General features: G+C 37.0%; 1 protein-coding gene across 3 annotated transcripts in view; it reads right to left on the bottom strand.

The window, feature by feature from the left end:
• The window catches only part of SLC44A5 (solute carrier family 44 member 5), a 419,099-nt gene that overhangs the window by 23,912 nt on the left and 372,320 nt on the right, over positions 1-22,867 (bottom strand). For all 3 annotated transcript variants that reach the window (XM_066264971.1, XM_066264970.1, XM_066264972.1), the window contains 6 exons: positions 15,571-15,702; positions 9,674-9,773; positions 6,055-6,147; positions 5,511-5,598; positions 4,730-4,992; positions 4,112-4,206 (listed from right to left, as the gene is read on the bottom strand). In XM_066264971.1, coding sequence (XP_066121068.1) covers positions 4,112-4,206; positions 4,730-4,992; positions 5,511-5,598; positions 6,055-6,147; positions 9,674-9,773; positions 15,571-15,702 — 771 coding nt within the window. The remainder of the gene's footprint in view (positions 1-4,111; positions 4,207-4,729; positions 4,993-5,510; positions 5,599-6,054; positions 6,148-9,673; positions 9,774-15,570; positions 15,703-22,867) is intronic.

The following is a 22,867-nucleotide window of genomic DNA, read 5'->3' as shown; positions in this document are numbered from 1 at the left end:
ACTGTTGGTGGGACTGTAAAGTAGTACAACCATTATGGAGGAAAGTATGGTGGTTCCTCAAAAAACTGCAAATAGAACTACCTTATGACCCAGCAATCCCTCTACTGGGTATATACCCCAAAACCTCAGAAACATTGATACGTGAAGACACATGTAGCCCCATGTTCATTGCAGCACTGTTCACAGTGGCCAAGACATGGAAACAACCAAAAAGCCCTTCAATAGAAGACTGGATAAAGAAGATGTGGCACATATACACTATGGAATACTACTCAGCCATAAGAAATGATGACATCGGATCATTTACAGCAAAATGGTGGGATCTTGATAACATTATAAGGAGTGAAATAAGTAAATCAGAAAAAAACAAGGACTACATGATTCCATACATTGGTGGAACATAAAAATGAGACTGAGAGACATGGACAAGAGTGTGGTGGTTACCAAGGGTGGGGGGGGGGGGAGGGAGGACATGGGAGGGAGGGAGGGAGGGAGAGAGTTAGGGGGAGGGGGAGGGGCACAGAGAACTAGATAGAGGGTGACGGAGGACAATCTGACTTTGGGCGAGGGGTTTGCAACATAATTTGATGACAAAATAACCTAGACATGTTTTCTTTGAATATATGTACCCTGATTTATTAATGTCATCCCATTACCATTAATAAAAATTTATTAAAAAAAAAAAGAAAGAGAAATTAAGAAAACAATTTCATTGACAATAAATACCTAGAATAAATTTAAACAAGGAAGTAAAAAACCTGTTCACTGAAAACTATAAGCCATTAATGAAATTGAAAAAGACACAGATAAATAAAAAATATTCCTTGTGCATAGATTAGAAGAATTAATATTGTTCGTAGTACTCAAAGTAACACACAAATTCAATGTAATTTTAATAAAAATTCCAGTAGCATTTTTCACAGAAATAGAAAAACATTCTAAAATTTGTATGAAACCACTAGAGTCCAAGTAGCCAGAGCAATTCAGAAAAAAAGAACAAAACTGAAGTCATTATAGTACTTATTGATTTCAAATTATATTCTAAAGCTATAGTAATCAAAACATTGTGGTAGTGATGTAAAAATTGACCCAAAAGTGAATGAAACAGAGTGGAGAGAGCAGAAATAAAGTCATGCACATACAGCCAATTAATTTTTGACAAAGGAGCCAAACCATGTAATGTAGAAAAGATCTTATCTTCAATAAATGGTGCTAGAAAAAGTGGTATCCACATACAAAAGAATAAAATTGGGCCCTTTTCTTATACCATACACAATAATTAATTCAAAATGGATTAAAGACTTAAAAATAATGCTGAAACCATAAAACTCCTAGAAGAAAACATAAGGGTAAGCTCTTTGACATTGATATTGGCAATGATTTTTTGAATGTGACACCAAAAGCAAAGTCAACAAAATAAAAAATGAACAAGTGGGACTACATCAAATTACAAAGCTTATATACAGCAAAGAAAACCATCAATAAAATTAAAAGGCAACTAATGGAATGGAAAAAAAATGAAAAACCACATATATGATAAGACATTGATATCCAAAATATACAAGGACTCAGATCTTAATAGCAAAAATCCCCCCCCCCCACAAATAACCCAATGTAAAAAAATGGGCAAAGGACCTAAGTAGACATTTTTCCAAAAAAAAAAAAAAAAGACATACAAATGGCCAATAGGTACATGAAAAAGTAGTCAACGTTACTAATTATCAGAGAAATAAAAATCAAAACCACATGAGATATCACCTCACACCTGTTGGATGGCTATTAGCAAAAAGACAAAAGATAAGCGTTGGCAAGGATGTGAAGAAAAAGAAACCGCAACTGTAGTGGGCATGTAAATTGGTGCAGCCACTATAGAAAACAGTATGGAGGTTCCTCAAGAAATTAAAATAGAACTACCATATGAACTAACAATTCCACTTCTGTGTATATATATAAAGGAAATGAAATCAGTATCTCAGAAAGGTATTTGTTCTGCCATGTTCAATGTAGCATTATTTATAATATTCAATGTATGGAAACAAACTGCATATCATTTGATGGATCAATGGATAAAGGAAATGTATAGATACACAATGGGATATAACTCAGTGTAAAAAAGGAAGAAAACCCTGCTTTTGCAACAACAGTGATGGCCTGGAGGGCATTATGCTAAGTGAAATAAGCCAGATAAAGGCAAATATTATGTTATCACTTATATGTGGAATAAAAAAGGAAGTCCAACTCTTAAAAAAAAAAAGAATGGTGGTTACTGTAGGTTGAGTGGTGGAGGAAATAGGGAGAGGGTGGTAAAAAGGTACAAACTTTTAGTAATAAGATGAATAAGGTCTTATGATATAATGTATAAAATGGTGAATATAGTCAATAATTCTGTATTGTATAATTAAAATTTGCTAAGAGAATAAAACTTAAGTGTTTTCACCAAAAAAGAAAAAAGGGGAAAAAGGTAAATATGCAAATATGTGAGGTGAGGTAATGGATATGTTTATTACCTTGAATGTGGGAGTTCTACAATGTATATATATACAATATATACCAAATCATCATGTTGTATACTTCAAACATATACAATTTTATTGGTCAATTATATCTCAGTAATGCTGAAAAAGTTTTATATAATTAAAAAACCCTTTGCCCATGTTGAATTGGGTTTATTGTTGAGTTGTAGAAGTTGTTTGTATATTCAAAATAGTGGTCAGTTATTTAGTATATGATTTGCAAATATTTCCCCCCCATTCTGTGGATTGTCTTTTTGCTCTCATTACAGTGTTTTTAAATGCTTTTTTCTTTTGATGAAATCTAATTTATTTTTTCTTTCGTTGTCATATCTAAGAAACCATCAAATCTATGTATGTCTGAAGATTTCTTCCCATGTTTTCTTCTAAAAGTTTTATACTTTTAGCTTTTATGTTTAGCCTTTTATGATCCACTTTAAAATAATTTTTCTATATGATGTAAGGTAAGGGACCAAATTTATTCTTTTGCATACAGATACTCAGTTTTACTAGTAGCAGTAGTTGAAAGAAAAATTGTCTTTCTCCATGGAATGGGCTTATATTTCAGGGTTTATGTTTGGGTTGTCTATTCTATTTCACACCCATCTGTTTGTCCTTATGCCAATACCACACTGTTTTGCTGACTGTAGCTTTATATATATTAAGTATTAAAATTAGGAAATGTAAATGTTCCCAATTTGTTATTCTGTTTCAAGACTATTTTGGCAATTAATATTTTAAAGTACATTCTAAACAGTTTATGTGTTTATAAACTATATGTGTCATGTATGAAGATTTATGCAAATAACACCTATATTTATATTTTAAGCCTGACCTGTCCTGAGCTCTAGACTTGAAACTGCCTGACAACTCCAGCATGCTTCTCAATCTTAACATGTTAAAAACACAATTTATTTATTTATCTATTTATTTATTTATTTATTTTAGAGACAGACAGAAAGGGAGAGAGATAAGAAGCATCAGTTCTTTGTTGCAGCACTTTAGTTGTTTGTTGATTGCTTTCTCATATGTGCCTTGACCAGGGGGCTCCAGCTAAACCAGTGACCCCTTGCTCAAGTCAGCAACCTTGGGCTTAAGCCAGCAACTTTCGGGCTCAAGCCAGCCACCATGGGGTAATGTTTAGAGTCCCACACTCAAGACAGCAACCCTGTACTCAAGCTGGTGAACCTGCGCTCAAGTCATATGAGCCTGCACTCAAGCTGGTGACTTCAGAGTTTCCAACCTGGGCCCTCAGTGTCCCAGGCTCGACACTTTATCTACTGCACCACTGCCAAGTCAAGCAAAACTATAATTTTTTATTTATTCTGTGAAATTTGTAGCTTCTGCTTTAGACATCATAGTAAATAGCACCACACATTTTTTCTCCCTTTCCTTCACCACTGCTCCTCTCCCCTGCCCCCTCTTGTATTCAATGCTTCAGAAAGTCCTGTTGGTTTTTCTTTCCAAATACATCCCCAATCTGATCACCTCCATCTTTATTACCCTAGTCATAGTCATCATGTTTCCTGCAACCATTTGTCCCAATCTATTTTCTTCTTGGAAGTCAAGGAGTCTGTGTAAAGGGACTTCTGGAATCTTACCTTTAAGACGTTTGTCCAAGTATTCTAGAATTATTCTAAACACTTGAATTAATGCCAGAATCAAGGATCCAAATGCTAGAGATCCTGTGTGATATCTGGGCAAAGATAAAGTGAGAATAAAAGTTAAAATATCTCCACTATTAACTAAAAAGAAGTTAAACAATTTTTATAGATAAAAGGGATGTGCAGGAGGATGATATAAAAGAGCTTCTTACACTCCTCCATTCAGATTGATAAAGATCTAGAGAGTTTTAAACCATGCATACACATTTTGCACTTCACCTACAGAAATAATACCAACTGTCTGTCAGCATAAGATAGGATGCTTGAGCTGAGCAATGAGCATCCACTGCTCGGTTTAATTGTTAATCTTTAATTTGGTGCCGCCCCCAATATTTTATCTCTAGTACCCATGGTCTTTAGAATAATACTGCTCTAGTTAGGGAGTATACAATTGTGGCTATAAAGCCAGACAGAGCCAATGAACATCCATGAATCTTGAATCATACCTTTGAGCTATTTTGTGCCTTGCCACTTGAATGATAAGCAAAAGATTGAATTATAAGCATACTAAACATCACTTGGAAAAACAGAGGTAGGGCTCAATGAGAAACTTACCGTATGGCTCGTCCAAATGCAGTAAAAAGTGGATATGGTGGAATGTCATCAGGTTTTCTCAAGGCCCAGTAATAAGAAGCAAAGGCACCAGCAAGGGCACACTGACCCAATGCAATGACAAAGTTCATAAGCCAGAGAAAGACAAAGAGATTGAATATCTGGAAGGTAGTGATGTATTTATGGTATAGGCTGTTTCCACCGTAGAAAGCGAAGTTACACTGAGCATGAGGGCAAGCTTTGGAAATTTCAGTTGTGTTAAAAATCTGCACTCGGAAAGAAACAACGTAGATAGCATGAGATTAAATGCTATTCCAAGATAACACCTTCCTGGACTTCCCTTTGTGTGTAAAATGCCCACTCCCAATTGCATGTCCTATACTTTTCCCATGAGTTTCTTCAGTTATTCCTATTTTCAATCACATCATTTTATGTAATATTTTTATGAACTCTGGAATGCATATCTCATTTTCCATCCTATGTTCATCCCTCTTCGCCCCTCTTTAGTTTCACATTTATTAGTGCTTCTTGGAGATATGATAAGACAAATGCGCTCAGGAAATAATAGAGCTTCCTTTCTATTCTCCCACCGTTTCCAGTGTTCTCCTGCTAACACCTGACTCACTCACCCCTTCTCTACAGTGATCTCTATCAATATACAGGGTCTCTATTTCTCTATATTCTTTACTTCGGGCTCTCTATGAACAACTCCTACAACACTGCTGGATGAAATGTAGTAGAGTTCTGTACTGAAGTTAAATAAAAGAGAATTTCTTTTACTTACCGCTGGGTCACAGGTTTTATTTTCATGTTTACATTGCCCATCTGGGGTTATAATTTTGTATATGGGTATCCCTGATGAAGCCAAGTAACTGAGTAAATTCTATTAAGGGTAAATTATTTGCTGGTAAGTTGAAAATACATAGACATAGAAATAATGCAAATAACTTAAAAATCCTTTGCGAGATTAACATAAAAAATTTTTGAATCTTTTAATAGTTCATCCATTCTTCAGACCCAGAGTAATATAACATAGGTCAACTGCACAGAGAGGCCTCTTGAAAACAGTAAAATATATAGAAGTTTTTAAGGTTATCACCAAGGAGAAGTACCATATGTGAAGACAAAAATAAAACAAAATCTACCAAGTGGCCTGTATGAGAGAAAATCAATCAGTAAATTAAAGGATTTTTAGAGCTTGGCTGAAAAAATAATCAGTTATTTATTTAGGATGTTCCTAATCTTCCCAGAATGAAAAACACTGGACTCCTGGTTCCCGAATGGTGGTGTGGACCCGAGGTTCCATGAGATAAGTTACCAAAGGATACACGGCTGTCACGGCCCAGTAGCAAATACAGATCGAGAGGAAAATGAAAGTTAAAAGTGGATAAATTAATGTAGTAGGGACATATCCAATGGCTCTGAAATACAAAAAATAGTTAAAATTCAAAATGATCCAGTGCTATAAATTCTCAATTAAATTTTTAACTGTTTGATCTAGATAAGCCTTAGACGGAATTTCTTTTAAGAACATTGGTAATAAACATCAACTCTTTTGTGCTGATTATGCTGGCATATATTTAGCTGGTTTTTAAATTTTATTTTATTTATCTATTTATTTATTTATTTATTGTAAGTTGGAGACATTTTTTTTAAGTTTTTTTTAATGTTTTTTATTTATTTATTCATTTTAGAGAGGAGAGGGAGAGAGAGAGAGAGAGAGAGAGAGAGAGAGAGAGAGAGAGAGAGAGAGGAGAGACAGAGAGAGAGAAGGGGGGAGGAGCTGGAAACATCAACTCCCATATGTGCCTTGACCAGGCAAGCCCAGGGTTTCGAACCGACGACCTCAGCATTTCCAGGCCGATGCTTTATCCACTGCACCACCACAGGTCAGGCAGAGAGACATTATTTAATGCTCACATTTCTTGCCCAAATTTACTCAAATTCTCTACTCTTTTCTTATTTCTGTCTGACTCCTAAAGATTTGAGACATTATAATCATAATATTTCATCCTTTTGTTTAGATTTTTACATTTTTTTTTTGAAACAGAGAAAGGAACAGATAGGGACAGACAGACAGGAAGGGAGAGAGATGAGAAGCATCAAGTCTTTGTTGCAGCGGCTTAGTTGTTCACTGATTGCTTTCTGATATGTGCCTTGACTAGGGGGGGCACTACAGCAGAACTAGTGACCCCTTGTTCAAGCCAGTGACCTTGAGCTCAAGGCAGCCACCTTGGGCTTCAAGCCAGCAACATTTGGGCTCAAGCCAGTGACCATGGGGTCATGTCTATGATCCCATGCTTAAGCCAGCATCCCCATGCTTAAACTGGTGAGTTTGCGCTCAAGCCGGATGAGCCCACACTCAAGCCGGCAACCTCGGGATTTTGAACCTGGGTCTTCAGTCTGACACTCTATCTACTGTGCCCAGCCTGGCCAGGCTGGATTCTTAGACTTCTAAAATTGGAGAGGACCATGACAATCATCTCATCAAATGTGAGAATCCCTCCCTAATTCAGGAATCTTTTCTTTACAATCTTTAAAATATGTTCATAAGCCTCTGGTGACCACATTGTTAGAAACTTACTTTTATATGACACAGCTTATTCTATTTCTTTCCAGTATATTAGAAAATTCTTCCATATCTGCCTGGCCGTAATTAACATCCACTGCCTTTGGAGAAGCCATGACCACCTTTTTAACACAGCAATCCCTCAAAGTAATTTATTCTTTTATTTATTTATTTTTTAATTTTTATTTTTTGTACTTTTCTGAAGTTGGAAACAGGGAGGCAGTCAGACTGACTCCCGCATGCGCCCGACCGGGATCCACTCGGCGTGCCCACCAAGGGGCAATGCTCTGCCCACCTGGGGCTTCACTCTGCTGCAACCAGAGCCATTCCAGTGCCTGAGGCAGAGGGCACAGAGCCATCCTCAGCGCCCGGGCCAACCCTGCTCCAATGGAGCCCCAACTGCGGGAGGGGAAGAGAGAATCAGAGAGGAAGGAGAGGGGGAGAGGGGGAGAGGTGGAGAAGCAGATGGGCACTTCTCCTGTGTGCCCTGGCCAGGAATCGAACCCGGGACTTCTGCACGCCAGGCCGATGCTCTACCACTGAGCCAACCGGCCAGGGCTAAGTAATTTATTCTTTTAGTCTGCAGGATAATTATTCCTTTGCTATTTCCTCATAAGACATGGTTTCTGAAATGGTCACCATCCTATTTATCGTGTCCTTAACTACTTTTGAATGACCTTTTCTTCATATGACACTAGATTAAATCCAGCACTATTTGTTATAGCCATTGAGCACTCAGATGGAAATATTTCTACTCCTAATGAATTGACACATCTTCGATTTCTGTTAAATTTACTACCCTCTTCACTTTCCTGTTTGAGCTATGCTGTTTTCTCCTTCCTCCAGACACTGCTGTTAAGAGAATTGCAAAGCATCTCTCTGTTTGCCCTGTAGTCTCACCCATTTATTCCAACTCTTATTTTCCCTTGAGCAAACTATCAGCCTGTCACAGTTGTATTGGTCCTTTAATACACACACACATTTGGAGGCATAAAAGTGGGTTAAGTTACAGTAAAATGTACAATATCATATTATTTTAAAAATCCAGCAAACCAGTAGTTTTCAAGGGCTAATGATAGGGCTTCAGTTACTGTGAGAAGGAGAGAGAGTTTAATTTAACAAACTGTTTGTTAACCATTTAACCACGGGGCTTCAGGTAGCACTATTATATTACAGATGACAATTTTGTTAAAATAATTTTTAAGCAGTATTTAAAATAATTTGGTCCTTGATAACTTAGTTTCTGTCATTTTAAATCAAGAGTGTGGTCTGTTGGCTTTATAGTAATGCTTTCTTTGTTTCTTCCATGCATTATTCAAAACTTTAAAGTATTATTCTCAAGTGATCTTTTGGAATAGTTTGGAAACTGTAGGTGTTATTGCCTCCCAGTGTGAATTTATGAAAAATTTAGTGTTTATTTTATTGCATGTTTTAATAAAAATGGCTCTGGGTATAAAGTGTTTCTGAATTAAGAGCTGTAGATACAAAATATATAGTCTGGTGCTGTTAAGATCAATTATTCCTTCTACTGGCAAATTTTGTCATTTATATAGCAATGGTAATAATATGTAATCAACTTTATAGAATTATGGTGGTTTAAAATTCTGCAAATGATCTCAACAATTTATATTAACATGTGACTCAGTATGGGAATAATGCAATATGCAATATAACTAACTTTTATATAGCGTTTTATCACTTACTTTCACATGTTATTCTTTTAACATACATTTGGTGTTAAGAAAACAACAAAAAAACCCAGGCCTTGGCCAGCTGGCTCACTAGTAGAGCATTGGCTGGGCATGTGGATGTTTCAGGTTAGATTTCTGGTCAGGGCACACAGGAGAAGTACCCATCTGCTTCTCCACTTCTCCTCCTCCCTCACCTCTCTCTCTCTTTCTCTCTCTCTCTCTGTCTTCTCTCCCTTTCCCTCCCACAGCCATGGCTTGATGGGTTCAAGTACATAGGCTCCAGGTGCTGAGGATAGCTACATGGAGCCTTCACCTCAGGTCTTAAAATAAGCTCGGTTCTGAGCATGGCCCCAGATGGGCAGAGCATCAGCCCCAGACAGGGGTTGCCTGGTGGATCCCAGTCGGGCGCATGCAAGAGTCTGTCTTTCTATCTCCCTTTCTCTCATTTGGAAAAGAAGGAAAAAAAAGTGCTAATATGTAGACTAGACAGAGTTTAACCTTACTTTACCCTATGATAATTGAGGTTTTAGGGATATTGAAGGACAGGTTAGCATGACTGTTCTAATAAGTAGCAATCTGATCTTAAGTCATCTTGAAGGGTAAATAGTCTGGGGCATCTGAACAATAGGCAGTGACTGGCTTGACCAACTGATACACACTAGGTAAGCTTTTCCATCAAGGCCTTACTTGCTCCCTTCCTTCAGCAGGGCAATGGAGACGCGGATTCGGGTCCTCAGGAAGATCAGCATGAGGATGACAAGCACTTCAAGGATGCAGAGCATGATCACTTTAAAAAGAAAAAACAAAATTAGTGCGTGATACAAATCTATCCAACAGACAAACTTTCTCTGCAGAAGTTAGGACTGAGCTTCATGATTATTTCTGCCAATTCTGACACTTCGTAGTTTCAGCCAATCTTAGACATTCACTTTCAAAACCTTCAAAAATGTTAAAAACTCTAGATAAAAATCTTTACTTAAGTTTAAACAACTCAATTGAATGGGCTTTATCTTGGAAAAACTTTATGACATCTGTATGGGCTTTACCTTGAGAACTTCTTCCACCATTTGTAGAAATGGGGAAACAGGCATAGAGGAAAGAAAGACTTGCTTTTCTGCTTTAGGAAGCTCTTAAATGTTTCACTTTTACTCCACCAAGTGAGACAATCATTAGAGAAGAAGCTTTCTGTTGGCCCTGCTTACAATACCTCTTAATGAATTGACCTTGCTGAGTTACACAACGGCTTTTGGTTGGCCACATTTTATTTTGTGACTCCACCATCATGGCCACTATTGGTGGTATCAGGGTTTAAACACAGCCCAAATCATCTAATAAAAGTCTAAGAATTAGAAGTAAGGTATTCTAGGTAAGTTTCAAGTTGGCATTTATAAAGCTCTTGAACTAAGAGTTACACAAACTTAATGAACTGCGTCAAAACTATCTTCATGCAAAGTAAGTAAATCTTTAGATAGGAAATAAAGTGTGTGTGTGTATAAAGAGAGAAGGAGCGAGGAGAGGAAATCCTGGGTTCTTTTGGCTTTTGTTTCCTAGATGTAGGTATACTTGAAAGTTCAGCTGCTTTTCTGTCTCATGTTTGAGTTTGGTGAGACATTTCTATATTCTAATAAAAATACCTTTGCCTTAGCCCCAGCTTGCACAAATTTTCTTTTCTTTTCAAATAGCTCGAATTAGTTTCTTTTTACTTGAAGCCAAATAGTCCTAATTACTATATTTTCTCAATTCTAAAACATACCATTAATTTAGGAATATCTTTTTAAGAAAAGTAAAGAAGCCCTCCATTAACTATCTATTCATTAATTATAAGATGCATCCTGACTTCAGAAATGGTAAAAAGTAAAAAGGTATAATCTTAAAATTAAGGAACTATGTCACTGCTAATAACAATCTAAAACTATAAAAAAAAAGTTAATGTAAAGTTAATTAAATTTCCACCTGTGAAGAAATCATTCCATGGCATGCTTCTTAGATAGTTATTCTGCTGATGTGTGAAGGCACCCACCACCAGAGCACTCACTGTGTCTTTCTGTGGTTACACCGCCAAGATCCCGATGTTACATCAAATATCATTTTATATTTCCAGTAAGTAAAAATCAGTTAACCCAGAGGTGTGGGAGGACATTGGCAATGTATCATTTTGCTACTATATCATTTTTTTAGTTAAACTATGTAGTTATATTTTCATGCACCTTTGATTCTCTTAAAACAGTGATCCCCATCCCCCGGGCCGTGGACTGGTACTGGTCTGTGGGCCATTTGGTACCGGTCCGCAGATTGGTACCGGTCCACAGAGAAAGAATAAATAACTTACATTATTTCTGTTTTATTTATATTTAAGTCTGAACGATGTTTTATTTTTAAAAAATGACCAGATTCCCTCTGTTACATCCGTCTAAGATTCACTCTTGATGTTTGTCTCATAAGTTTGACAATTATATTTAAAAATATCACAGTTTTGCCCTGGCCGGTTGGCTCAGTGGTAGAGCATCGGCCTGGCATGTGGGGGACCCGGGTTCGATTCCCGGCCAGGGCACATAGGAGAAGCGCCCATTTGCTTCTCCATCCCCCCCCTCCTTCCTCTCTGTCTCTCTCTTCCCCTCCCGCAGCCAAGGCTTCATTGGAGCAAAGATGGCCTGGGCGCTGGGGATGGCTCCTTGGCCTCTGCCCCAGGCACTAGAGTGGCTCTGGTCGCGGCAGAGTGATGCCCCAGAGGGGCAGAGCATCACCCCCTGGTGGGCAGAGCATCGCCCTCTGATGGGCGTGCCGGGTGGATCCCAGTCGGGCGCATGCGGGAGTCTGTCTGACTGTCTCTCCCCGTTTCCAGCTTCAGAAAAATACAAAAGAAAAAAAAAAAAGAAAAAAAGAAAAAAAAATCACAGTTTTTACACCAGTTGCATAATTTTATTTTGTGCATTTATCCGTTCCACCTTAAAGGCCAGTCTGTGAAAATATTTTCTGACATGAAACCGGTCTGTGGCCCAAAAAAGGTTGGGACCACTGTCTTAAAACATAAAAAATGGCCCTGGCCGGTTGGCTCAGCGGTAGAGCGTCGGCCTAGCGTGCGGAGGACCCGGGTTCGATTCCCGGCCAGGGCACACAGGAGAAGCGCCCATTTGCTTCTCCACCCCTCCCTCCCGCAGCCAAGGCTCCACTGGAGCAAAGATGGCCCAGGCGCTGGGGATGGCTCTGTGGCCGCTGCCTCAGGCGCTAGAGTAGCTCTGGTCGCAACATGGCGACGCCCCGGAGGGGCAGAGCATCGCCCCCTGGTGGGCAGAGCGTCGCCCCATGGTGGGCGTGCCGGGTGGATCCCGGTCGGGCGCATGCGGGAGTCTATCTGACTGTCTCTCCATGTTTCCAGCTTCAGAAAAATGAAAAAAAAAAAAAAACATAAAAAATGAACCCCAAATTGTGAAGTATAACTATATTAAGCTAAAATTATTTTCTTTTTGGACAAACCTAAGAATATGTGATATACCAGAATTGCTTTATATTATGAAATTGTCTTGATAAGACCATTGCATATAAAACATATACCTTAATAAAAGGGCATGTTCAAAAGGGTTATATTAAAGAAATTTCATTGCCTTTTGAACTTATATATTACATTTCTTCCTTGTGATTGAATAAGAACAAACAATAGAAACATATTTTTCTTGAGACCCTATGGAGAAACTGGCATAACTATAACTTCACAGAGAAGGAGAATGGGATAATTAATAGTAGAAATGAGAATACAACCATCTCCTAACATAATTCAAGACTAATAAAAATTGTATTGTTGAATATACAACTCTGCTTATTCTCAGTGTTTCTGTCAATTAGTGTAATCGCGTTTATGTACTTGTCTCTAGTGCTGAGATTTTGTCCAAACGTGGTGCAAGTAATCAAGTAATGTCTGATAAATGCATTGTGAAAGTTAAAGTCTCATCTGAGGAAAAATTAGTATTTCTAGACTTAAAAATAGAAGCAAGCTCTGTATTCTCTTCAAAGTACATCTCTTAATTTTCCAATTGCAGTTTCTAATCATCTCAATAGAATGACCATAGAACCTCTAATTAAGACTCATCTGAAAGTAAATCGAGAAGTTTCAGTACATAATATAATGGATGAGACTTGCCTTCTGTAGAGATAAGAGCTAACAGTAAGTGGATTGCTGAGGAGATATGAAATCACTTCAAATTCAGGAAGAGTGATTAGATGAGGCTGTAAGTGCCAAGAAGTTTGATTTTTATAGTTAAAAATAGCTAAAAACAAAACAATTTGGCAAAACATATTTGAAAAAATAATGTGTTCATTACATGAAGAGAACTAGGCTGATGAAAGCTAGAAATGGGTACCCAAAAAACAAGGATTTGGTGTTCTGATCCAGCACTGTCCTAGGAAAAGAGAACTAAATTGGGTTGACAGAGGAGTCTGCTGGGGGCCTGTGCCTCAGGGTAAGACCATTGTGTTTGGCAGGAGCCTAAAAAAAATCGATCAAAACTGAGGCCTCTGCTAATAAAGCTTTTTACTATTAATCTGTTCCCGAAATGCTGTGGTCCCAGGAAAGCTGTGTCCTAGATGGGTGTAAAGCCAGTAGCCATGGCCACCATCAGAGCTACCTGGCCCATGCAGATTTGCATTGGATTCGGACAGACAGTAATGAAACAATGGAGCCAAGAAATGGTGGGCCATTACCTTTAATCCTAGCTTGCACCTGGCAGGCAAGAAATACATACAGTGGGAAAACACTTCCCTTTCCATTCAGGGTTCCCAAAGCCACTGACTTATCCGAGTTTCCTAACCTCACCAGCCTTATTCACCTCTGTTCCCCATCTCCCTTTCTCTGCACAAACTGGCTTCTCCTTCAGCACTCAGCCATCTTGGCTGCTTCTCCTCTCCTCCACATGGCCTTTCTCTGCTCTCCTCTCTAATGCTAATCTCAGGAACCGAGAGAGAGCAAGCTCCCGGTCTGCCCCCATTTTATAGTATAGAAATCAAAACCTTTAATCCAATATATAAATAAGGAAGTCTCTGATACAAAGTCACTTATCTGAGGCATAATGGGATTCCTCATGAGAGTGCACCACCCTACATCATGCAATCAGTCAAGGGTGTGGGGAAAAGCTTAGTCTTAAAACTAAGCCTTAGGCTATAACGACCCTGCCTGCTTACAGCCTGTCCCCCACACCCAGTGCAAACTATAAGCGAGCAAACATATATCATATTTAAAAACTTATTTGACCAACAATGGGATATGTCTGCATTCTGGTCAGGGAGCGTATAAAACAGTGTACCAAATAGTGTAAACTTAACAGTGTACACAAATAAAATGGCACTCTAGGGACATAATGTGAGCCTGTTCTTGAAAGCCTAGTGATTTTTGGGAAAAGTGGCAAAGTCAAGTTGACAAATTTACTGGGATGGGATGCATAGCTGGAATCATGATGCCCCACCCAGTTAGTGACCCCTCTGAGGCTCTCTCTGGGCTCCATCACCAAGCTTCCTTGAACATGTCTTTACTGGCTTTCAAACTTCAACAATATGAAGGTGAATTTTATTCTTAAGCAACATAATTAGAGATTATTTTTAAAATCTTGATTAAAGAACATGAATCTCTGTGAAGTTGAAAGGAATATTATAATAAATCTGTTCTAGGAATATAGGTTTAAAGCTATCTCTGAAATCATCTTGCTTTAAAAATTTTGTTAAGATTACCTTTAACTAATTTGATAATCAGGGCCCTGGCTGGTTGGTTAAGTGGTAAAGTGTAAACCCAGTGTGTGGATGTCCCGGGTTTGATTCCTGGTCAGGGCACACAGGAGAAGCAACCATCTGCTTCTCCACCCCTCCCCCTTCTCTCCTTCTCTACTCTCAATCTCTCTTTCCCTCCTGCAGCCATGGCTCAATTGGCTCAAGCAAGTTGGTCTCTGGTGCTAAGGATGGCTCCATGATCTCCATGTCAGGCACTAAATTATGGCTCTGGTAGCAATGGAGTAAGGGCCCTAGATGGATAGAACACTGCCCCCTTTGTCCCCTAGTGGGCTTGCCGGGTGGATCCTGATCAGTGTGTATGCAGAAGTCTATCTCTCTGCCTCCCCTCCTCTCATTAAAAAAACAAAAAACCACACACAAAAAACTAGTTTGATAATTTGAATTAATAGTTTAAAATATAAATTTATTTTTGTTACTTATTATTCCATTTCCTGTAATAGTTTAAAATTTTCTGTTATAAAAATGTTTTTCTATTTTTCTTAAACAAGTTTGAAAATTCAAGCATTTTTTTTCCTTTTAAAACATCTTGGATATCAGGTAAATGGCTATAAACATCCACATCCAAAACATTTCAAGTTGAAAGCAGAAAGCTTGAAATCATTGTAAGATAATGTCTTCTTAGATTACATAATAAATTCCACTCAATGACTTTTTCATTTACTGTAGCTAGTAGGATTATAAACACATTTACTTTAATGATATTAGCAACAAGTGTACTTGACAGGTTACACCAATCCAAGCTTTTCTTTAGACAAAAAGATGTTTTCTCATTATTACAATTTTAACAAAATCAGTTTTTAAAATCCACTCACTAAAAGTGAACCATGTTTGTTTCACTTGAAGGTACATTCTTATATCAGTCTGAATCCCGATGTCATATATAGTTAAATGAGAATTTGGTTGTTCTTGAAGATTTCTGTATTCCTTGTAACAGTGCCATATTCCTTGAAAAGGAAAGGAAAGCAGACTATTATAAAATGTTATTTTCTCAAATATAAGCTATGTGCTTATCATACATATCTGATCATAGTGGTCATTTTTATAAAGGCAGGATTCATATTTACATAGTAAATATTTTTTGTTTATCTAATAGCATTCAATTTGAATGTGCTCAGGATTTGTCTGGATGACTGTGGCAACATTTGACTTTAAATATCCTTTTGATTAGAAACAACCTTAATGTCCATAAGTCATGGTATACTTGTACAGTGGAATACTATGTAGTATATTTCCACATGAAAAGGGTAAATTCTAGTGATATTAAATAATTCTATGACATTTTGTTAAGTGAAAATAGCAAGGTACAAAATGACATTAAAAGTATGCTGTAATTTATATAATAAGAACAATCTTTATATATATTCACTTGTACACACACAAAGTATCTCTGGAGGCCCTGGCCAGTTAGCTCAATCGGTTAAGAGCGTTGTCCCGAAACAAGGTTGTAGGTTCGATCCCCAGTCAGGGCACACAAGGAAGCAACCAAAAAAAAAAAAAAAGTACAACTGAGTAGAACAAAAAATGCTTCCCTTACTGCTACCCGTTCTCTCTCTTCCTTTCTCTCTCTAAAAATCATTAAAATAAAGCCCTGGCCAGATTGCTTGTCTCGGAACACAGAGGTTGCCAGTTCAATTTCCTGGTCAGGACACACACAGGAGCAGCTTGATGTTCCTGTCTCTCTCTCCCTGCATATCTCTCTCTCTCTCTCTCTCTCTCTCTCAAAAAACAAAAAGTATCTCTGGAAGGATGCACAGAAAAATAATATTTTTTGTCTAAAGGGAGGGAAAGTTAATGATCATGGAATATAATGAGAAGGAAAATTTTCACTGTATAAACATTATACTTTTTGAAAATTTGAAGCACATGAATATATCATCAGCTCAAAAAACAAATTTACCATTTTATTTAAATTGCAAAGAAGCATTTTTCAAAATATTGGTGGTGGTGCAATGGATAGAGCATCGGACTGGGACCCAGAGGGCCCAGGTTCAAAACCCTGAGGTCACCAGCTTGAGTGTGGGGTCACTGGCTTGAGCGTGGGATCATAGACATGACCCTATGGTCACTGGCTTGAACTCAAAGGTCACTGGCTTGAAGCCCAAGATGGCTGGCTTGAGCCTAAGGTTGCTGGCTTCAGCAAGGAGTCACTTGCTCTGCTGTAGCCTCCTGGTCAAGGCACATATGAGAAAGCAATCAATGAACAACTAAGGTGCCGCAACGAAGAATTAATGCTTCTCATCTCTCTTCCTTTCTGCCTGTCCCTCTCTTGATCTCTATCTGTCTCTGCCCCCCCCAAAAAAGTTTTGATGGTGAAGTCATGTCTTGGTAGAATGACCTACCACAAATTCTTATCAAAATCTATGTCTAGGAAACACAAATATGGACTAACTATATTTCTCCCCAAACTCTATATTTTAGATTATATAAAGACTTTTTCCATGGCCTAAATAAAGCGGTAGTAAATATCGAGTTAAGACATCTACTAATTTTATGAACAATGGGTCTGGATAAGGTGTATTGGAAATGTTCCAGCAATAATGAAAACAAAACAAAACAAAAATCCAGCTTTTTAAACCCCTAGTTGTAAACTAACAGTTTTTGTTGTTGTTTTTGTAGGTATAAAGTGAAGATGAGCCCATGGAGAAGGAGACAAAACTAGACTAGAAAAGACATTTACTTTTCAAAGAGATATGACAAATCTCTTTCTTTCAGGCTCTGCTTTCCCAGTGTATTTTAAATTTTTCTTTAAAAAATACTTTATGGAATACTTAATACATACATAATTATGTTATACAGAAGTAGATATTAAAGTATAAAGGAAAAAGAACATACACAAATGTATCACCTAGTTTAAGATTTGATAACCTCAGCCCTGGCCGGTTGTCTCAGTGGTAGAGCATCGGCCTGGCGTGTGGAAGTCCCGGGTTCGATTCCCGGCCAGGGCACACAGGAGAAGCGCCCATTTTCTTCTCCACCCCTCCCCCTCTCCTTCCTCTCTGTCTCTCTCTTCCCCTCCTGCAGCCAGGGCTCCATTGGAGCAAAGTTGGCCCGGGTGCTGAGGATAGCTCTGTGGCCTCTGCCTCAGGCGCTAGAGTGGCTCTGGTTGCAACAGAGTGATGCCCCAGTTGGGCAGAGCATCGCCCCCTGGTGGGCATGCCGGGTGGATCCCAGTTAGGCATATGCGGGAGTCTGTCTGACTGCCTCCCCATTTCCAACTTCAGAAAAATACAAAAAAAGAAAAAAAAAGAAAAAAAAGATTTGATAACCTCAAATTTTCTCATTAAACAAATTAAAATTTTTTTATTCTACCTGATGTAATTCTATCATATCTTCTTGCCTATTCCTGCCATAAAGCAATTATTCTGAATTTTGTGCTTATTATTCTCCTGTTTTAATAGAAAGATGTGTTGAAATTTCCCCCTAAGGGAGATTTATCCCATACAGATTTATTACTTATCAGTTTATTTATTTATCCTTATAGTTCTATGAATTTTGAAGCTATTTTATTAGCTGTATACATGTTTAGAATTGGTGTATCTTTTTAGTGAATCAAATCCTTTGTATAACTAATAATGCTCTTTATTCTAAAATCTATTTTGTCTGATATTATTATGGCTACTGCAGCTTTTTCTTTGTTATTGATTGCTAGTACAGTATATTGTTAGCCATGTCTTAATTGTCAATTTCCTTACATGTTGTGTAACTATTGGAAATAACATACAGCTCCAACTGGTATGTGTATACTTTAATTTTCTTTATATTCTAATGGTGAATTTAATAATTTTATATTTAATGTATTGATATATTTATTTTTGTTTCTACCTACTTACATTTTGCTTTTCCTGTTCCACTTTATGGCTATACTTCTTTTTTTGCAATTTTTGTCTTTTAAAAATAAATAAATTTTTATTTGTTTACTTATATTCTATTTTTTCCCTTCAGTGGTCTGGAGATATCTACTCTATTTTAAAAATAGATTACCCTTGAAAATTTGCTATGTGCACTTAATAACCAGGTTTAAAGTCAATACTTTAACAAGGAAATACAAGGAATTTAGATCACTTAATAATCACCTCACTCTGATTATTGCTCAGTATTTTTCTTATGTACATTCACACTTCAAAAAATTAAATATTATTATTATTTTATACAAAGTTTATTCAGATTTACTTACACATTTACCATCCTTTTGTGGAATTATTTTTCTTCTTCTTAAAATACATCCTTTAGGATTTCCCTTAGTATATATCTATTTGTAAACTCTACTTTTTGCTTATTTTTAACTATATATCACTCACCTAGAAAGATAGTTTTGCTGAGTGTATATAGCTATAGGTTGACAGTTACTTTTTCTTAACTCTTTGAATTATTTCACTTTCTGCTTCTGCCTTAGTTTCTTTATATGTGATGTCTTTTCTCTCCTGTTCTTTTCAAAATCTTTTGTCATTAGTATTCTGAAGTTTCATAATTTCTTTCTCCTTAAATTCTTGCTTTCCAGTAGATCATTCTAAACAATATATAAGTATGTTGTTCTTTCTTCCATTTTAATGAATAAAACAAAAGAAATTCTACTTTGACCTTCTTTCCCTCATCTACTAGCTGATTTGTTGTTCCCCATTACAACCAACCTCCCCAAAATAGCCACTATATTTTCTGACTACAATTCTTCTCCAATATGTTTTTAATCTACCCTAAACAGGCTTTTCTCCCCTCATTATTTTACCAAAACTGTCATCAGATCACCAAGCATCTTTCCACTTTCTAAATCCAAGACCAATTCTCAAATTTTATCTTTCTTGGCCCATTTTATCTTTATCCCATTTGACATGGTTGATTACTCCCCTTTTTTTCACTTGTCTTCAAAATATCACCTACTTTTGATTTTCAAAAACACCTGCTTCTCCTCTGTGATCTTTGCTGGTCCCTTCTCTTGTCCCTGACCTTTTAATATCGGAAGGTCTCAGAGCTCAGTCTTTGGTTCACATCTCTATATATACTGATCTCAGCTAATCTCATAGCTCTAGTGCTCCTGGCTCCTAAATGTATTTCTCTTTTGTTAAAAAAAACTTTCTTTCTTAGATTTTATTTATTTACTTTTAGAGAGACAGTAGAGAGAGAGAGAGAGAGAGAGTGAGAGAGAGAATGAGAAAGGGGGGAGGAGTAGGAAGCATCAACTCCCATATGTGCCTTGACCAGGCAAGCCCAGGGTTTTGAACCAGCAACGTCAGAGTTCCAGGATGATGCTTTATCCACTGCGCCACCACAGGTCAGGCCTAAATGTGTTTCTCTAGGCTAGCACTCTCTCTTTAATTCCAGACTGAATATCCAACTGCCTACTTCATATTTCCACTTTCATGCCTAATAAACATTTCAAACTCAACCATATTCAAAATTAAACTACTGATCAATTCCCTTTCCACACCAAGCTTCCTATACTCTAACATTCTCTATCTCAATTGATGAAAAAGTCTATCTTTCCAGTTGTTCAAATGTAAAGCTTTGAGTCATTCTTGACTCCTCCCTTTCTCTCAAGAGCTGCATTCAATCCATCAGGAAATTCAGTTGTTTCTACATTAAAAACATGATCTGAGATACTCTCAATTGGCACATGGATTATTGCAATAGTCTCCTCACTGGTCTGTTTGATTCTTCTCTTGCCTCACTACAGTCTCTTCTCAACTCAGGACTAGAGCAATCATCATTTCACATCCCTTCTCTGTTTAAAACCTTACCTCTGCATTTAACTCAGAGTAAAAGATCTTACAATAATCTATAAGTCCCTGGCCCTTCAAATATTCTATGACTTCATCTCTGACTATTTTCCCCTTTACTCAGTCCACCCATCCACACAAGCCTTCTAGCCATTTCTTCACACACTCCTACCTTCGGGCCTTTGCTCTAGCTGTACTCACTATCTACAACTTTCCCCCTATCTCCAATGGCTACTTCCATTGCCTCCTTCAAGCACCTTCTCAGATCTCTTCTCAAAAAGGCCTACCCTACTAATATTACAATTTTTACTCCTTGACTTATTATAATACTCTGAATCCTCTATCACTGGTTCTACTTTTCCTTTTTCCCATAGCAAATATTACATTCTAATAGATAATTTGCATAAGCTGTAAGCATCAGAAGAGCAAGAAACTTTGTCTGTTTACTGTCCTATCTCAGAAGTCTAGGATACTGCTTGTACACTATAACTGCTCAACTAATAGTTGTTGAATTAATGAATACAGAATGTATGACTAGATATAGATGTTTTCTCTCTTACTCTCTTTGGTATAATTAGAGCTTCCTGCTTCTATAAATTTATGTCTTTCATCAGTTCTAGAAAATTCTCATTCAATAACTTTTCAATATGACTCATATATTTAGGGTCTTATTCAACTATTCTTTATCTCTCATGACCACATGATCATATGTAGTTCCCTTGTCATATTTTGCTGTATTTGGGATAATTCAGATTAATCTTTTAGTTTATTAATTCAATTATCAATTTAATTTTAACCTAGTAATTTTTTTAATTTTTAAAAGTTCCATTTTGTTCATCTTCATGCATGCCTAAACATTTTTGATAATTTCTTATTTTTAAAAATACTATTCTTAATTCTTAAACAGTGTATATATGCTTATTTCATTTTTTATATTTACTAATTCCTATATATAATTTCTTAGAGACCTCAATACGATGTTTATAGTTTGTTTTTGTTATTTTTCTCACAAAAGATCTTTTTCTTTCATGTTCGGTAACCTTTGATTTGACTCATACTTTATTCATCTTACTGGTGATCTAAACTGAACATGCTTTTATCAAGAGGGGGATTACATTTGCTTTTGCTGGCAGCCAGAGGCACTACTAAATTGGGGTCGCTTTAGATATTTTCCAGGATTCAAGACGTCCTCAGATTTCAAGTCTGATCGCCTGCTGCTGGCTCTGGCCTCAGACTCTTCAGATTGTAACACCTGGCGTCTCACATGTGCTTCCTGCTCAGTAGCCTACATTTTTAGCTCATGGGTTTAAATTTTTTTCTTTATGGAGATTTATTTCCTGTAAGCTCATCAAAATAATAAATTATATAAAATAATACAATACTGTTTTTATGCCATTGTTCCATAGCAATAAAAGCCCTTCAGACTACTTCCTTCATAATGGTGGATGTGAAAGTCTTAGCAGTGTTTTCCTATTTCTTTTTCTATTGCTTTATCTTTCTTAAAGTTTTTAAGGCATGATACCTGGGCTTTCAACTCCTTCTTCCTCAATAATATTCACGCATAATAATAACAACAGATATTTATATTATTTACTGAACAATTACTACATGCTCGGCAGTTTTATAAGTACTCTGTGCATTATTTTATTTATTACATATTCCTATTATATAGTTGAAAAAACTACAAATTAGAGAGACTATGTACTTACATAGTTAACATATAATGAATCTGGAATTTTGCCTTTTCAATCTCCAAATCAATGCTTATAAGCATGGTGTTAAATGGTCTCTCCTGTGTAACTCTTAACATTGTTCTGGTCAATGAGAACTGTTCCACTGCTGTTCAGGGCCATTTCTCCACAAACAGCCTGGCTTTTTTCCCTGGTCAGTATGACACATCCACATGTTCTCTGCCCCAGTAAAGAGGCTGCTGTCAGTAGGAAATGGTTGGTTTCCCATGATATATTGACAATTGATTTTCCAAGATAGTAGCAGATGTCAGTTATATACAGTCTTTCTTACTTATATATACTTTCCAATCTAGTTGGATATTTTTCCACCCAATGTATAACTTCAAGCTTATTTGCCACACCATTAATTCTTGGGTGAACATTACCTAGGGAGTCAATAGGGAGCTAAACTTTGTTGTTTTACCTGCACTTTTTTTATATTGACCATATTTTTCCTTTTCATCATTGTCAAACTTGGGCTATAATGAATTTTAGATTTTTCTTGGTCCTTAAGACAAGTCAGTGAAATCAATAGCAAGCTTTACTGCCCTTCTTTTTTTGATAATAATAAAAGAGTGATTGAATCACATGCTCAGGCTACATGTTGGCAAAGAGCAGAGATTATTTAGTGCTATAAGCAGAAGTACACAGAAAGATTTTTAAACAAA

This window comes from Saccopteryx bilineata, chromosome 3 (assembly GCF_036850765.1).
Source record: "Saccopteryx bilineata isolate mSacBil1 chromosome 3, mSacBil1_pri_phased_curated, whole genome shotgun sequence".
NCBI classification, from domain to species: domain Eukaryota; kingdom Metazoa; phylum Chordata; class Mammalia; order Chiroptera; family Emballonuridae; genus Saccopteryx; species Saccopteryx bilineata.
This window is presented reverse-complemented; position numbering and strand designations above follow the sequence as displayed.